Genomic DNA, 15530 nt, shown 5'->3' on the forward strand with positions numbered 1-15530 from the left:
GATTCCTCTGAGACCCCGCCCCACTGGGATCGCGTCGCGGGACCCGGGAACCTATGGGTGGGGTCTGGAGTGAAGGGGCGGAGCTTGGAGCCTCGGCCGGGCCTCAAAACCTCCGGCTCTCATTCCGAACCTTTGCACAACTCCTCGTGTCCCTCCAGCCTGCCTTCCCCATCCACCTGCCCAGTGGTCTCAGTCCAGATGCACAGGAAGATCATTTACTGCCCCTTTATTGATCTTAGAGAAATTACAAACCCAGTCTCACATGCCTCCCCCCGGTAGAAAGAAATGGAAGCCTTTCCACGCTGGGGGCGCAGGAATTGGAGGCAGTGGCTGAGCAGGAAAGAAGCTTGGAAAGGGCAGCACGATGAAGACTTAGGACAATGAATAATAGGGGCAGATCTCGCCTAATCGAGTAGCTTCAGGCCTCCACACTTGCCCTGCTTTGGGATTTTTATGTGTGGTCCCGAGGAGACTTGTTTGATTCTTGAAATCTCTAGACAAACTATGGCTGGGCCTCTCTCCAGGGGAACTGTACTTGAGTCCCTCCTTAAAGGGACTGTGTCGGCTTCTCTCAGAGGGACTGCGATGGTTCCTCCCAGAGGGCCTCCCTGGCCTCATCTCAGAGGGACTGTGACGGGTTCTCTCACAGGAACTGCGATGGCTCCTCTCAGAGGGACTGTGACAGGTTTTCCCAGAGGAACTGCGTCCTCTCCTCTCAGAAGGACTGCAACGGCTTCTTTCCAAGGGACTGAGGTGGCTCTTCTCTGAGGGACTGTGACTTCTCTCAGAAATCCTACGATGGCTCCTCTCAAAGGACCAGTGAGACCTCCTCTCAGAGGGACTGCGATGGCTCCTCTCTGAGAGACTGTGACGGCTCCTCTCAGAGAGACTGTGATGGCTCCTCTCCAAGGAACTGCGATGTCTTCTCTCAGAGGGACTGCGATGTCTTCTCTCAGAGGAACTGTGATGTCTTCTCTCAGAGGGACTGCGATGTCTTCTCTCAGAGGGACTGTGATGGGCTCCTCTGAGAGGGACTGCGATGGCTTCTCTGGGAGGGACTGTGAAGGCCCCTTTCAGAGAGACTGTGACAGCTCCTCTCGGGGGGACTGCAGTGATTTCTCTGAGACGGACTGTGACAGCTTCTCTCAGAGGGACTGGAATGGTTTTTCCTAGAGGGACTGCGGTGTCTCCTCTGAAAGGGACTGTGATGTCTTCTCTCCAAGGAACGGCGTTGGCTTCTCTCAGAGGGACTGCGATGATTTCTCCAAGAGGGGTTATGACTGGTTCTCTCGGAAGGACTGCGTGGGGTTCTCTCCCTATAGAAGCTGGGGTGGTTATGCTCCTTGTGTGTGAGTTTCTCTTTAAGATATCGGTACCAGGTTCTCTTCACAGGGGAACCAGGTAGGATTCTTCCTTGGGCTTGAACTCTGGTTCGTGGTGTGGACAAGTTCTTAGACTCCTGGCTGAAGGTTTCATTTCTATAGAAGTTTTTCTTTGATCTGCTACTACTGTCCTTTTGAACAGTTCCCAGAGGCTGCCCCACCGAGGCAGTTTGGAATGCAGTACCACTTTGGGAATCTGTGGGCTTGGGCAGTCGAAGAGGTCTGGGTTGGAAAGAGTGAGCTCTTCTTGGCTGTTGAGCTGATCTGCACTGGCCCATTCCTCCCCACAATATGTCCTCCTGCTTAATGGTTGAGCCTGCTGGCATTAGCTTGTCAGCTGACCTCTTGTCTGTTTTGATACTGCTTGGTAAGCAATAGTCCCTGGCATTTTGTTTTGGATAATAGTTTTTGCTTGCCCACAAATTGTCTGGCCTTGTCCTGTCCACAGGCTTCCACCCAACAAAAGCTATAACTCTGTGTGCTGTTTGGAATGCCCGCTTTAGGCTCTGAAAAAGCAGTTGCATGAACTTGGGTTGGGAAAGTTTCTTAGGTTGTCTTTTTAAAGAGGCAGTACTTGTCTGAGTTGCTCCAATCCTCTTCCTTCTTAAATGGGCTGGTAATTCCCTAGAGGGACTCTCTATTGTGGTTCTACTGTTTGTGTAGAACTTTCCGTGTTTTCTAAGTCCTCTGGTGATTCTCTTCATTGGATATTTTGAATCAGAGGTCTTTTTGGTTCTCACTTTAGCCCGTTTTTCATTCTGAGTGCTTTCAGAGTCACTCTCTGGTAGGTTGTGAACTTGAGTGAATTCATAGTGCCCAGGTGCTCTAGTTTTTGTCTTTTCTACTAGGTCAGGGCTGCTGCGTTGTCCTCGCCTGATGTAGACTTGTATAGGAGCAGGGGACTGGGAAGGCCCAGACTGCAAATCTATTGTGGAAGTAGGACTCTTGGAAGCTTGAGTATAGATTTTAGCTTTCCTTTGTGATGGTGATATAGGGCTTCTCCGTATGATGGGTCTATCTCTTTCACGATACTTTGAGATATGGGGTCTTTTCCCAATTCTCAGCCTAAAGCCAAGATGCAACCGAATCTCACCATGGCCTTCAGGAGTGCGTACAAGGTGGAGCTGTGGATAGATAAGAAGATAAGGCCCCGAAGTGGTCTGTAATTCATGATGGCAGTTAAGTCCTGAACATCGGCCACACTGTAGGCAGATAGGGTATTGTAGGACTAGACCTGAAGCTAGAGGTGGAGGCACATCGGGGGGTATTTGACTCCTTAAGAGTTTTGCTGCTATTTTTAGCTGCAGATCTTGTAGCAACTGGAACTGTTCTGAGAAGTCAGTCTTAGCCTGGGAAAGATAATTTGGCTTGACGGAGTGTTGGGACTCAGAAATCCTTGTCTGGGAATCCCTCTGTGAGTCCTCACTTTCTTCTATTGGAACAAGATCTTCTCTATCGTAAAATATGCTGAGGGAAGACTCTGACTTTACCAGGACAGGAAGCTGGCCCCCTGCACATGAGACAGGCATATGTTGAATGACTTCTTGGGATATACCACTGAACCTTGAGTTTGTCTTCTTTATTCTCACTCTAGTCCCAGAGTATTGCTGTATTATGGAAGATGTGGAGCCACGTGTCCATATCCTTAAGGCCATTCTTTTCTTATGACCATGATAAAAAGTATGTCTCTGAATATAGTTTTTGACCACGGAAGGCTGAGAAATAGTAACTGGACCCTTCTCTGGCAGGCTCTGGGAAGCTTCCATCAGTTCAGCTGGAATCCCAAATAAATTCTGAATAGATTGACAGGTATCTGCAGTGGCTCCTTCTGCTAAAGATGTTTGAGAACAAAGCTTCCTTTCCATAGTGGTCCCTAAATTATTCCCCAGCATTAGCATAGTGGAGAGATATTTTCTTGGTAGTCGCTGCCTCCAGGCATGACTCTCCCAGACATTGTGTTGTCTGCCCAGGAAAGACTTGATGAGACCTTTTTGAACCCCTGATTCTGCCTGGAATGTCCTAGATAGTGATCTCCAGCTTTGTGGTAGATGTCTCTGAAGTGAGTTCTCTAGCTCCTCCATTTGCTTCCTCTTAGTTGTCTCTTTAGATATGACATCCACTCCTAGAATCTCAGGACATGGGTGTTCCACAATGTTAGCTGTCTTATCAGAGCTTTGATTATGAAGGGCCAAGGGAAAAGTTAAAGATTGTATCATAGTAGGGTCTATATAGGTCTCTTCAGGCTGCAAAATATCTGTCCCAGGGTTTTTTATATCCAAAGCTCTGGATACTTCCTGTATCCCAGAATCCCAAAATCCTCCTAATTCAGATGCTGTTCTGACAGAGCTTGAAATGAGTGTGGTTGAAGAGTTTGGTAGGAAACTAGAGAAGTCAGTCCCTACTTGTAACTCTTCTGATGTTAACTTCTGACAGTCCCTGTTCTGACACACCTGTCCTAGATTCAAATCCTCAGTTTCCATAACTTTAGGAGGCTCTGTTTTTATCACTGTAGATTTCACAGCCTGAAGCCCTTGTTTATGAGTCAATATTGTATGTTCCTCAAATGGAGATGTTTGCGGTGAGGTTAATTCTTCAGATTTCACATGAATACGTGGCCTTGGAGTTAATTCTGCAGGTACTATCAGTTCTTGAAGATGTGGCCTTGGAAGTAAATCCACACAATTTATTGCTTCAATTCCTGATTCTAGGGCTACTCCTATTGGTTCTACAACCTGAGGAATTGGTCCTGGTGCTAACTCCTCAGATTTTACGATTTGAAGGGATGGCCCTGGGATTAATGTAGTTTTTACAATTTGAAACCCTGTCAACTCCACTGTTTCCAAAATCTGGTGTTTTGGCTTTGTGATTAATTTCGTAGATTTCACATCTTGCAAACATGGCCCTGAGTGGTGCTCTGAAGGTCTCACATGTTGCAGTTTTGGAGTCAACTCAATATATTCTACCATTTGAGGGGTTGGCCTTGGTATTGCCACAGACTTTACAATTTGAAATGGTGGTCCAGGGGTCACTTTCACAGATTGAACAACTTTTGGGACAAGTTCCGGGGTAATCCCTTCATATTCCACAGTTTGCTGTAGTGGCTTCACATATAACTCCCCCAAATCCTTAACTTGGGGCCGTGGCCAAGAGAGCAATTCCATAGTTCCTGGGATTTGGTAGCTTTTCTCTGGAGTTAATCCTAAGAATTTTGAGCCTTGATCCCTTACCACTGGAGTCAGATCAACAAATTTTGGTACCTGAAGATCTGGCTGCAGCAGCATCCCTAAGGATTCCATGGCTCTACCTGTTAGCTTTGGGGTCAACCCCACAGATTTCTCTACAGTATCTATGCCTTTATGTGCCAATCCTTGTGCCATTTCTGAAGATTCTGTGGTGTGATAAATTGGTATTGAAATCAAATTTGCAGATTTAGGGACTTGATACTTTGGCTGTGGGATCATCTCTGCATATTTTGCAAACTGATGCCCTGGTCTAGGGATTATTTCAGAGGATTCCATGATTTGATAATTTGTTCTTGGAGTTTGCTCCCCATAGTTCATTCTTTGAAGCAGTGACCCTGGTGCTAATTCCACAGATTTTGTAGTTTGCTGCAGGGACACTGAAGATAATTTCACATGTTCTACGCTTTGCAACTTTGGCTCTAGAGTAAACTCCAAAGATTTCACACCTTGTTGCTGTGATTCTGGAGACAAATTTGAAAATCTGACACTAGTCAACAGTGGTCCTGATGGGAACTTCCTAGTTGGCTCTGGTGCCAACATCATTGATTTCACATTTTGCCACTCTGAATTCAACTCAGAAGAATTCATACCTTGCAGCTGCGGGCCAGAGTTGAACTCCTTTGGTGTTATATCTTGAAATTTTGTCCCTGGAGTCAGTTCACATTTTACATCTTGTAAATGTTGCACAGAGTTGAACACAACAGATTTTATACCTTGAAGCTCTGGCCCTGGATGCAACTCAGAAAATTTCATAACTTGAAACTTTGTCCCTGATTTTACACCCTGCAAGTGTGGCGCAAGTTTGCACTCCATAGAATCTATACGTTGCAATTTTAGCCCTCGATTCAACTCAGAAGAATTCACATACTGCACCTGTGGCCCAGGGTTGCATTCCATAGGTGCTGCACGTAGAAACTTTGACCCTGGAGTCAATTCAGATTTTAAACCTTGCAAATGTGGTATAGGGTTGAACATCATAGGTGTCTCACTTTGAATTTCTGTCCCTGGGTTGAATTCAGAACACTTCATACCTTGAAGTTTTGAAACTGGAGTTAATTCAGGCGATTTCATACCTTGTAAATACGGCCCTGGGTTGCACCCAATAGAATTTACACACTGAGCTTTTGGCTGTGGAATGAATGCAGAATTCACACCTTGCAAATGTGGCCCTGGGCTGCACCCAATAGAATTTACACACGGAAGTGGTGGCTCTGGAATGGATGCAGAAGAATTCACGCCTCGCAAATTTGACCCAGGGTTGCACCCACTAGAATTTACACACTGAAGTTTGGGGCCTCTAATGGATGCAGAAAAATTCGCACTTTGTGGATGTGGCCCAGAATTATACTCAATAGAATTTACACACTGAAGTGGTGGCTCTGGAATAGATGCAGAAGAATTCATATCTTGCAAATGTGGCCCAGGGATGCACCCATTAGAACTTATACACTGAAGTTTAGGTGCTGGAATGGATGCAGAATTTACATCTTGCAAAGGTAGCCCACGGTTGCACCCAGTAGAATTTACACACTGATGTGGTGGCTCTGGAATGGATACAGAAGAATTTACATCTTGCAAATGTGGTCCAAGGCAGAACACCTTAGATTTTATACCTTGAAGCTCAGGCCCAGGATTCAACTTGGCAGATTTTATTCCTTGCAACTGTGGTCCAGGGTTGAAATCTAAAGATTGTGTACCTTGAAGCCTTGTTCCTAGGCACAACTCAGAAGATTTCACACCTTGCAGCTGTTGCTGAAGATTGAATTTCATAGATTTTACATCTTGAAGCTTTGTCCCTGTGCATAATTCTGAAGATTTTCTATGTCGCAGATGTGGCTCAGGATTGAACACCATAAATTTTACACTTTGAAGGTCTGGCCATGGATTCAATTTATGAGATTTATTATCTTGCTGCTGCTTTTCAGCATTGAACTCAGAAGGTGCCACACTATGAATCTTTGATTCCAAGGCCAACTTAGAGAGTTTTGCAACCTGCAATTCTGGGTCATGGTTGCCTTCTGTAGAGTTCACTGTCTGAGGCTTTATCAACCCAGATTTCATATCTTCCAACTTTGCCCCAGGATTGAATTCTACAGATTTCACACCTTGAGGGTGTATCCCTGGTGTTAACATAGATAATTTTCTATCTTGTAACTGTGAAGTTGAGTTTAACCCCAAAGATGTCCTATCCTGTACCTTTGTACCTATAGTCAATTCAGAAGATTTCACATCTTGCTGCATTGGCCTAGGCATGAGCACAGATTTCACTTTTTGAAGCTTTGTTGCTGGGATCACTTCAGAGGATTTCATACCTTGCAAGTGTGATCCAGAACTGAACTCCATAGATTTTACATCTTGAAGCTCTGTCCCCATGATTGAGTTAGAATATTTTGTATCTTGCCACTGTGGGCCTGAGTTGAACTCCACAGATTCCCCACCTTGAAGCTTTGTCTCTGATGTTAACTCAGATGTCACACCTTGTAACTTTGGACTATGGTGGAATTCTACAGATTTTACATCTTGATGGTTTGTTCCCTGAATCAACTCAGAAGATTCTTCACTTTGTATCTGTTGTCCAGAATTGAAATCCATTGATTTCATACTTTGAAGCTTTGTCCCTGAGGTTACCTCAGAAGATTTTATACCTTGAAAGTGTTGTCCAGAACTGAACTTCATAGATTTTACATCTTGAAGCTTTATACCCATGATCAGATCAGAAGATTTTATATCTTGTAACTGTGGGCCTGATTCCAGCTCTACAGATTTTGTACCTGGAAACTTCCTCCCCAGGGTCAAATCAGATTTCTCACTTTGTAACTCTGGACTGGGTTTGGATTCTACTGATTTCACACCCTGAAGCTTTCCCCCTGGAATCACTTCAGAAGATTTCACACTCTGTAAGTGTGGTCCAGAACTGAAATCCATAGATTTCATGTCTTGAAGCTTTATACCCATGATCAACCTAGAAGATTTCAAATCTTGCAACCATGGGCCTGAGTTGCGTTCCATTAATTTCACTTCTTGAAGCTTCGTCTTCAGTATGGACTCCGAAGATTTCACTCCTCGCAACTGTGGCCCAGGTTTGAAGTCTGTAGATTTGACACCTTGAATCTTGGTCCTTGTGGTCAAATCAGAATATGGGATATCTTTCAATTGTGAACTGGGGTTTAACTCTATAAACTTCATGTCTTGGGACTTTGTCTTAGGGTTCAACTTAAAAGATTTGACACATTGCCATTGTGGCCAAGAGTTGAACTCCTCAGATTTCATACCTGGAAGTTTTGTCTGATGAGCCAATTTAGATGATTTCGTGCTTTTCAAGTGTAGTAAGAAGTTCAGCCCTACAGTTTTATCACTTTGTAATGGTAGCTCTTGGCTTAATACTCCAGATTTCACCCCTGAAAACTGTGACGCTTGTGTAAATGCCGGAGACTTCCCATCTTGCAGCTGTGTTCCTGGGCATGCCTCCAAGGGTTTCACTTTGTGCAGCTGTGGTCTTGGGGTCAACTCAGAAGATTTCACATCTTGCGAATGAAGCCCAGGTTTGAATGCCATAGATTTTATATCACAGAGCTTTGATGTTGAAATTGGGCCACATGATTTCACACTTGTCAACTGTAGCCCAGATTTCAAATCAATAGGTTCGAGCCCTGGCAACTGATGTTCCTGGAGTGATGTCAAAGGTTGTATACTTTGGAGCTTTGGCCTTGGAGTCAATTCAGAAAATTTGATATCTTGCTGCCATGGCCCTAGGTTTACTTCCTCAGATTTTACACTTTGAAATGGTAGTTCTGAGGTCGATTTCACAGATTTCATGCTGTGAAACTGTGATCCTTCAGTAGACAGAACAGATTTCATATCTTCAACATGTGGCCTTTGGCTTGACTGCAGAGATGGCTCTGGTACAAAACCTAGAGACTTTATATCTTCGAGCTGAGCTCCTGGTGTCAACTGCATATGTTTGAAACTTTGATGCCTTGGCTCTGGGGTCAAATCAGAAAATTTGACATCTTGCAAGTATAGTCCTGGGCTTAGTTCCACAAATTTCACATCTTGAGGTTGTGATTCTGAAGTCAGCTGTACAAATTTGACACTTTGATGTGTTGGCTCTGGGATAAAATCTGACAATTTGATGTCCTGAACTGGGGAGTCTGAGGTCAATTCATCAGATTTCACACCATAATGTGGGGGTTGTGAGATTAATTCTACAGGTTTTTCGCCTTGAAGAAGTGGTCCTGGAAATATCTTTGAAAATCTGACACTTGGCAATTGTGGCCCTGAGGTCAGTCCAGAAGATTTGACACTTGGCTGAGAGGGGCCTAGATTTAAATCCACAGATTTTACACCTTGGAGCTCTTCCCTCTTAGTCAAATCCTCCAATGGCATACTTTGTAGCAGTAGCTCTGGCATCATCTCCTCAGATTCTACCACTCCTATAGTTGACTGTTGGATTAAATTCACGTATTTCATATCTTGCAACTGTGACTCTAGATCCAACTGCTTAGACTTTTCTCCCTGGAGCTGTGGCCCTGGGGTCAGGTCCATAACATGTGGTTTTGGTTCTGTAATTAACTTTTTAGATCCTATCACTAATGGAGATGACTCACTGGTTAACTCCATAGATTTCAAATTTTGCAGTAGTGGCTCTGATTTCTCATATTGCGTGCCTGGTCCTAGAGTCAACTCCAAAAATCCTGTTTCTGAATGTGGTGGTACTGGGATGACCCCCTGGGTCTTATCAACTTGAGGCAATGCCAACCCCACAGTTTCTTTATATTCTGACATGGGGGGTATCTCTGACAACTCAGTAACTTCTGAACATGGCCCTAGATTGCAGTGAACAAACTTCATATCATGGGGCTGTGGCTCTGTGGTCACCCCCTCTGATTTCACACTTTGCATTTCTGATCCTGGTATCAAATCCAGAGATTCTTTTGTTGTGTGTTGTGATACTGGAGTTTCCCCCATTGCTTTTCCAAGTTGGTGCATTGTCTTAAGAATGTCTTGGAATGATACTGAGCTCATCTCCACAGATTCTGAAGTTTGGCTCAGTGGCCCTGGGGTAGTTCCTAAAGATGGTTGTGTCAACCCAATAGATTTTTCCACTTGGTGACAGGTGTCAGAGGTCAACTTTGCTTCTTTTCCTTGATATCCTGGTCCTGAGATCATCTCTAAAGATTCTGAGGCTTGATGCCATGGGGTCAATCTTTCAGGCTCTGTGGCTTCATGATTTGGTTTGGGGCTCATCTCTGCAGCTTTTACTTCCTTAAATTGTGTCCCTTTGGTCAATTCCCCATATTTCATACCTTGCACCTGTGTCTCAGGAATTAACCTCCTACATTCTACCATTTGAGGAGTTTTCACATCTTCAAGCAATAGTACTGGGGCTACCTTCTCAGATCTGACATCGTGTAACCATGGCTTTGGGGCCAACTCTGCAGATTTCGTATCTTCCGTTGGTGGTCTTAGGGTCAACTCCACAGTGTTGAAACTCTGTGCGTGACTTTGTGACCCTGAGGTTGTGCCCACAGATTCCGTGACTTTATGCTGTGGCCCTGGCATCATTTCCACAGTTTCCATAACTGCATGTTGTGGCCTTAGATTCATCTTTTCTGGTTTTGTGGCTTGATGGTTCAACAATGTGTTCATTTTCACTGACTCTATGACTTGATATCGTGGTGTTGGAGTCATTCCCACTGATTCTATATGTGGATGTGATTTGTTAATCATCCCCATAGAATCCATAACTTGAAGCAGTGCTACAGGAGTTACTTTCTTATTATCTGTGACTTGATTCAGTAATCTTGTGGCCATCCTCTCTGATTCCGTAACTTGGTGCTGAGACCTTGGGGCTGCCTCCATTGATTGAATGACTTGATTTGGTGGTTTGGGGGTTATGCTCACTGTTTCCATGGTTTCCATTGGTTTCACAACTTGACTTGGCAGCTGTGGGAACAAACCCGCAAATTCTGAATGTGATTCTGGGATCATCCCCATTGAATTCATGACCCGAAGTAGTGCCAATGGAGTTACCTTTAGGCTATCTTTGACTTGATATGATAGCCTGGGGGTCAACTCCACATTAGTCACTTGTGTCTTGTGCTGCTGTATCCTTTTTTCTGGAAAACCTATGACCCTCTTCTGTATACTAAGCTCTGGCACGTGTTTTGCATCATTCTTCAGTAAAGGAGTTTCCTCTTGAATTACATTAACTTCTAAACTTCTTGGAGGTAGAGTGCCCATTGATGTAACTAAAGGCTTGGATCCAAGGATTTGGGGGCCATCCCCAGGTTGTAACTGCTTATCTGAGATAATTGACTGTGAAAGTTTTGTTTCTGTGCTATTTGATCTAGATCCCACTCCAGCATTCACATGGAACTGAAATGATGGAAGGTCTGAGGATTCGTTGTTGATATTTTGCTCAGTGTTTTGATAAATGGGCATAGATAACTGAGTTTGGGGTTTCTCTGATTCAGCGACTCCTGCTTGTACTTCAGTTATATAATTCAGCATTGCCCATGATTTCCTCAAAGGTAAAGGTGCTGTTTGTTGCCGCAAAGCAAAAACCTTCCGAGACATATGTCCTTCTAGCTCCCTTCTAACTGAAGGAGAGAGATTGAATGTAGCCCACCTTGGAAGTCGTGGTCTCTCCTTGGAAACAGAATTTGGCTCATGATCTGATGTCAAATGACTCTTGCTCATTCTCTCATCCTTTTTTTTCCTTTTTTGTTTGCAGATATTTAGGGGTTCAGAAATGGAGTTGATAAAAGAGCTCTGAGGTTGTAAGGGTGAAAGATCTGCCAAATTCTGAAAAAGTTCTGATTTCTGGGGCTCTGAGAGCTGAAAAGGAGGCGGGGTTGTGCCTTGGTTCCTGAACACAGATGATTGCTTTTTGTGGGAAATAGGTAAACTATGGCTCTGGAATTCCCAAGTTGTTCCTTCAGAACAGACAGGAAGATGAGACAGACTGGAGTCACTGCATGATGAACTAAAGGAGATGCTGTGGTCAGTAGAATGTTTTGCTTTCTTACAGTCACAACAGCACAGAACAGTCTTCTGAGCCACAAAAACAGTGGTGGCAGAGGAAGAAATCATATCCTGTGATTCAGGCAAATCCTGTTCCATAAGCATGGATCTAAGAAATAAAGAGAAATGTTTCAGTTTGCATTGAAATAGGAAAAGGAAAAATAATGGCCATTTCAAATGCAAAATGTTTTTGGCCTGAAGGAGAATTTGAAAAAAAAAAGTTTCTTTCCCCAACATCAATTACTTATAGAAATAATTTCTCCACCAGGACAAAGGGAGGAAACTGTTCTCATTCCACCCAGAAATGATCCTTCCACCAGTTTGAACCCCAAACTTCCCCCACAGACAAAATGAACTCTCTCTTCTCCCTCTCTCCCTCCCTCCTTCATTCCCTTCCTTCCTTCTTTTTAAAACCTTTACCACCTTCAGTCCCCACCCAGAAACTACATTGCCTGACCTTGTGCTTTCTAGGTATCGGAAGATCTGTTGAAGGCTCCGATCCATTGACCAGAGTATATATTCCTGGGTCCAGCCCACAGGGAGTTCTGAAACACTGGATGCAACAGTGTATGTCAATGTAATTGAAGTTTCATTAAAGTACCAGTAAGGAAAACAATAAGAGAGATTAACTTAGAAAGCAGAAAGCTATCATAGTGAAGGAAGTAAAACAGAGTCCAGGTACTTTACGTTTAACTTTCACAGAATTTATCAGTAGAATAGGCTGAAGACAGGCTTTACTCACCATGTCAGGTTAGCTTCAGTGCAAGCCATCCTGAGGTTTTCTTCCCACTGTGGATCTGGGAGAAGAGGTGAAGAATCTATCAGCCTCATGACTATTGATGATCGTGATCATTTTGTCCAACCCCCTCTTTTTGCAAATAAGGAAACAAAGATGAAGTTATGCCCAAGATCATAAAGCTAATTAGTGGCAGATCTCAGACTTAACCCATCTCAAGATTTTTTAAAAAGCCATACTACGCTGCCTTCATCATACAGTAGATGTAAGCTGTATACATTGGGAAGAATAGGAATAATCATAGTAATAAGCAGTGAGAGTAGGGGAAACAGAGGTCATGATACATATCTTTTTCTCCAAAGGGGTCTATCCAGTATCCATGGTGGGGGGAAAAAGATAGGGAAACTTCCCTCACCAAACTCTTGGTAGTTACCCTTTGTCCATTCTAAATCTCACCAAGTTTCCTTCCCAATACCTTGGGCTTTGCACAAAAGCTGCTGAGGAAAGGAGGCATAAGGAAAGGAACCATGGAAAGAATTATGGAGCCATATACATACATATCTTTAGACATGGAGATGCTAGAAAAAAGAGGCACACTTCTTCCATTTACATCCTCTTTTTCAACCTCCCTCCACCTGCTATTTAAGGCTAGAGTCATAAGGCCAACCCACAATTGGCCTGTTATTAACCTTGAGCTGAAGAGTAAAGGATAGGATCTCTCTGACCTGTCAGTTTCTGGATCTTTTTCCATCTATGCTGCTTTGAAGTCTAGAGAAGCACAAAAAGAAAAAAGAAAATCAGATTATGTTCTAGGTTAGAGACTTTATTGACAGCACTTCTCACCTTTTAGATATCAGATATTGATACATCTCATATATCATATATTGATACAGTTGGCATCCATAACCACATGTAAATGCTGTAATAAACATATAAATATCAGGGAATATAGAGGACAGTGGTTAACTTCCTAAGAGAGAAGGGAAGAGAATTATTCAAGAAGTTGCATTTGTACTGGAGTTTAAAGAATCAGCACAAGACTTTTAGGTGAAGAAAGAGTATTTCAGGCAAGTGGGAACATCACTGAGATCAGCATGTCATGATTGTCAGGTGCACTTTTGCTAAGTAGTGGGAGATGCTAGGCTGACAAGTAGATGGAAGCCAGGTTATGCCTAATGGTAGAATTTTAATTTTATTCTGTAGTCGGAAAACTTCTGGGATTTTTTCAAAGTGCTCCAAGTCATTTTAAAGGCAGTAATGACATTTGTTACAATTTCAAATAAAACAATTTTTTTTTTTTTGAGATGGAGTCTCACTCTGTCGCCCAGGCTGGAGTGCAGTGGTGCCATCTCGGCTCACTGCAACCTCTGCCTCCTGGGTTCAAGCGATTCTCCTTCCTCAGCCTCCTGAGTATCTGAGCCACCATGCCTGACTAATTCTTGTATTTTTAGTAGAGACAGGGTTTTGCCACGTTGGCCGGGCTGGTCTCACACCCCTGACCTCAGGTGATCCACCCACCTCGGCCTCCCAATGTGCTAGGACTACAGGTGTGAGCCACTGCACCCAGCCCAGTGTCCTTTTAAATGCCAAATTAAGCTCCTCAAAAAAGAGTAAGGCAAATCCTTACACACCAAAATTAAGGAGAAAACTGAAAAACATGAGTAGAAAATCATCTGCTACTTCAATGCCCTACATCATTTGTAGCATCAGTCAGAAGGGATTTGGGTTAACAACAAGGTAGGAGCAAAAGACAAGGCCCATGTGAAGTGTGTATTTGGAATGGAGACCCTGGGAAAAACCCAGAATTCTCAAAAGTGCTACATGTTTAGTGGAAAAGTGGCTAGGAAAAAATCTGCCCACCACGAGAAAATTTCTACTCTAGGTGGGAAAAAACAAAAAACAAAAAACACTTTCTCTGAGAATTTTAACCATGAGTCTATCCTCATACTGGCTTGAAGTTCTAATTTATACCCACTGTGTAGCCAGGAACCTCAAATTGAAAATAAAAGTGGAGTGAACCTTGGCTGGTAATGCGTTAGGGCAAAAGATGAAAGTAAATGTAAATCTCCTTGGAAATTAAAAAGGAGTAGAAGTGGTCAGGTGCAGTGGCTCATGCCTGTAATCCCAGCACTTTGGGAGGCTAGGCAGGAGGATCACTTGTGCTCAGGAGTTTGAGACCAGCCTGGACAACATAGTGAGACCCTGTCTTTACAAAAGTAAAAAATAATTTAAAAAAATTAGCTGCGGCGGCCAGGCATGGTGGCTCATGCCTATAATCCCAGCACTTTGGGAGGCCGAGGCAGATGGATCACTTTGGGTTGGGAGTTCGAGACCAGCCTGGCCAATATGGTGAAACCCCGTCTCTACTAAAAATACAAAAAATTAGCCAGGCATGGTGGCGTGCACCTGTAATCCCAGCTACTTGGGAGGCTGAGGCAGGAGAATCACTTCAACTCAGAAGGTGGAGGTTGCGGTGAGCTGAGATCACGCCACTGAACTCCAGCCTGGGTGACAGAGCAAGACTCAGTCTCAAAAAAAAAAAAAAAAATTAGCTGGGTGTGGTAGTGTGTGCCTGTGGTCCCAGATACTTGGGTGGCTGAGGTAGGAGGATCTCTTGAGCCCGGGAGGTCAAGGCTGCAGTGATCTGTGATCCTTCCGCTGCACTCTCCAGCCTGGGTGATACAGTAAGACCCTGTCTCAAAAAAAAAAAAGAAGTAGAAGAGGAAGAGGAAGAAAACAAACACATTAATGAATGTGAAAACTCTGATAAAATAGTTAAATTCCTAGAAAAAAATATAAGATACCAAAACTGGCTAAAAGGAAATAGATCATTTGAGTAGACCAGTAAGTATGAAAGCAATTGAAATGATAATCAGACATTCTACATCAGACATAATAAAATAATTCACCAAGGTTTCTGAATACCAGAACAACTTACAAATATCAGTAGCATTTCTCTACTACAGTAAAAACTATAAAAATTATAATTTAATAAAAGATATTCTTCACAATAGCAATAAAAATGATAAAAGTATCAAGGTATTAAGTAAACCAAGAATACAGAAGACTTCCATGTAGAAAACTGTAAAATTCAAATAAAAGACATAGAAGATGATCTGAATAAATGGAGAGATAGTCCAAGTT

General features: G+C 43.4%; 2 protein-coding genes across 3 annotated transcripts in view; one reads left to right on the top strand and one right to left on the bottom strand.

Annotated features, from left to right (window-relative positions):
* The window catches only part of GCKR (glucokinase regulator), a 28324-nt gene extending 27572 nt beyond the window's left edge, over positions 1-752 (top strand). Inside the window, exon 4 of the mRNA XM_032171998.2 lies at positions 576-752. Coding sequence (XP_032027889.2) covers positions 576-752 — 177 coding nt within the window. The remainder of the gene's footprint in view (positions 1-575) is intronic.
* Positions 753-856: 104 nt separating this feature from the next.
* CUNH2orf16 (chromosome unknown C2orf16 homolog) lies at positions 857-13183 on the bottom strand. Of its 2 annotated transcripts, XM_058426290.1 has the most exons (4): positions 13112-13183; positions 12393-12447; positions 12108-12203; positions 857-11759 (listed from the first exon to the last, which is right to left on the bottom strand). In XM_058426290.1, exons 2-4 carry the CDS (start codon positions 12419-12421, stop codon positions 1001-1003), a joined length of 10884 nt encoding a protein of 3627 aa, XP_058282273.1. In that variant the 5' UTR covers positions 12422-12447; positions 13112-13183; the 3' UTR covers positions 857-1000. The 2 variants fall into 2 exon arrangements, with proteins under 2 accessions (XP_058282273.1, XP_058282272.1); XM_058426289.1 differs by lacking the exon at positions 13112-13183 and having other exon boundaries at positions 12393-12656.
* Positions 13184-15530: the final 2347 nt, after the last annotated feature.

The sequence above is a fragment of the Hylobates moloch genome, unplaced genomic scaffold, assembly GCF_009828535.3.
Source record: "Hylobates moloch isolate HMO894 unplaced genomic scaffold, HMol_V3 SCAFFOLD_13, whole genome shotgun sequence".
In the NCBI taxonomy this organism is placed as follows: Eukaryota; Metazoa; Chordata; class Mammalia; order Primates; family Hylobatidae; genus Hylobates; species Hylobates moloch.

Bases quoted from the DNA above. Each gene is read 5' to 3' on its own strand.
- CUNH2orf16 (XM_058426289.1), bottom strand. From the start codon at position 12,481: ATGAGGCTGATAGATTCTTCACCTCTTCTCCCAGATCCACAGTGGGAA. The intron at 12,204-12,392 runs GTGAGTAAAGCC...TGTTGCATCCAG, and splicing joins ACTGAAGCTAACCTGACATG to TGTTTCAGAACTCCCTGTGG. The intron at 11,760-12,107 runs GTCAGGCAATGT...TTTATTTCTTAG, and splicing joins CGATACCTAGAAAGCACAAG to ATCCATGCTTATGGAACAGG.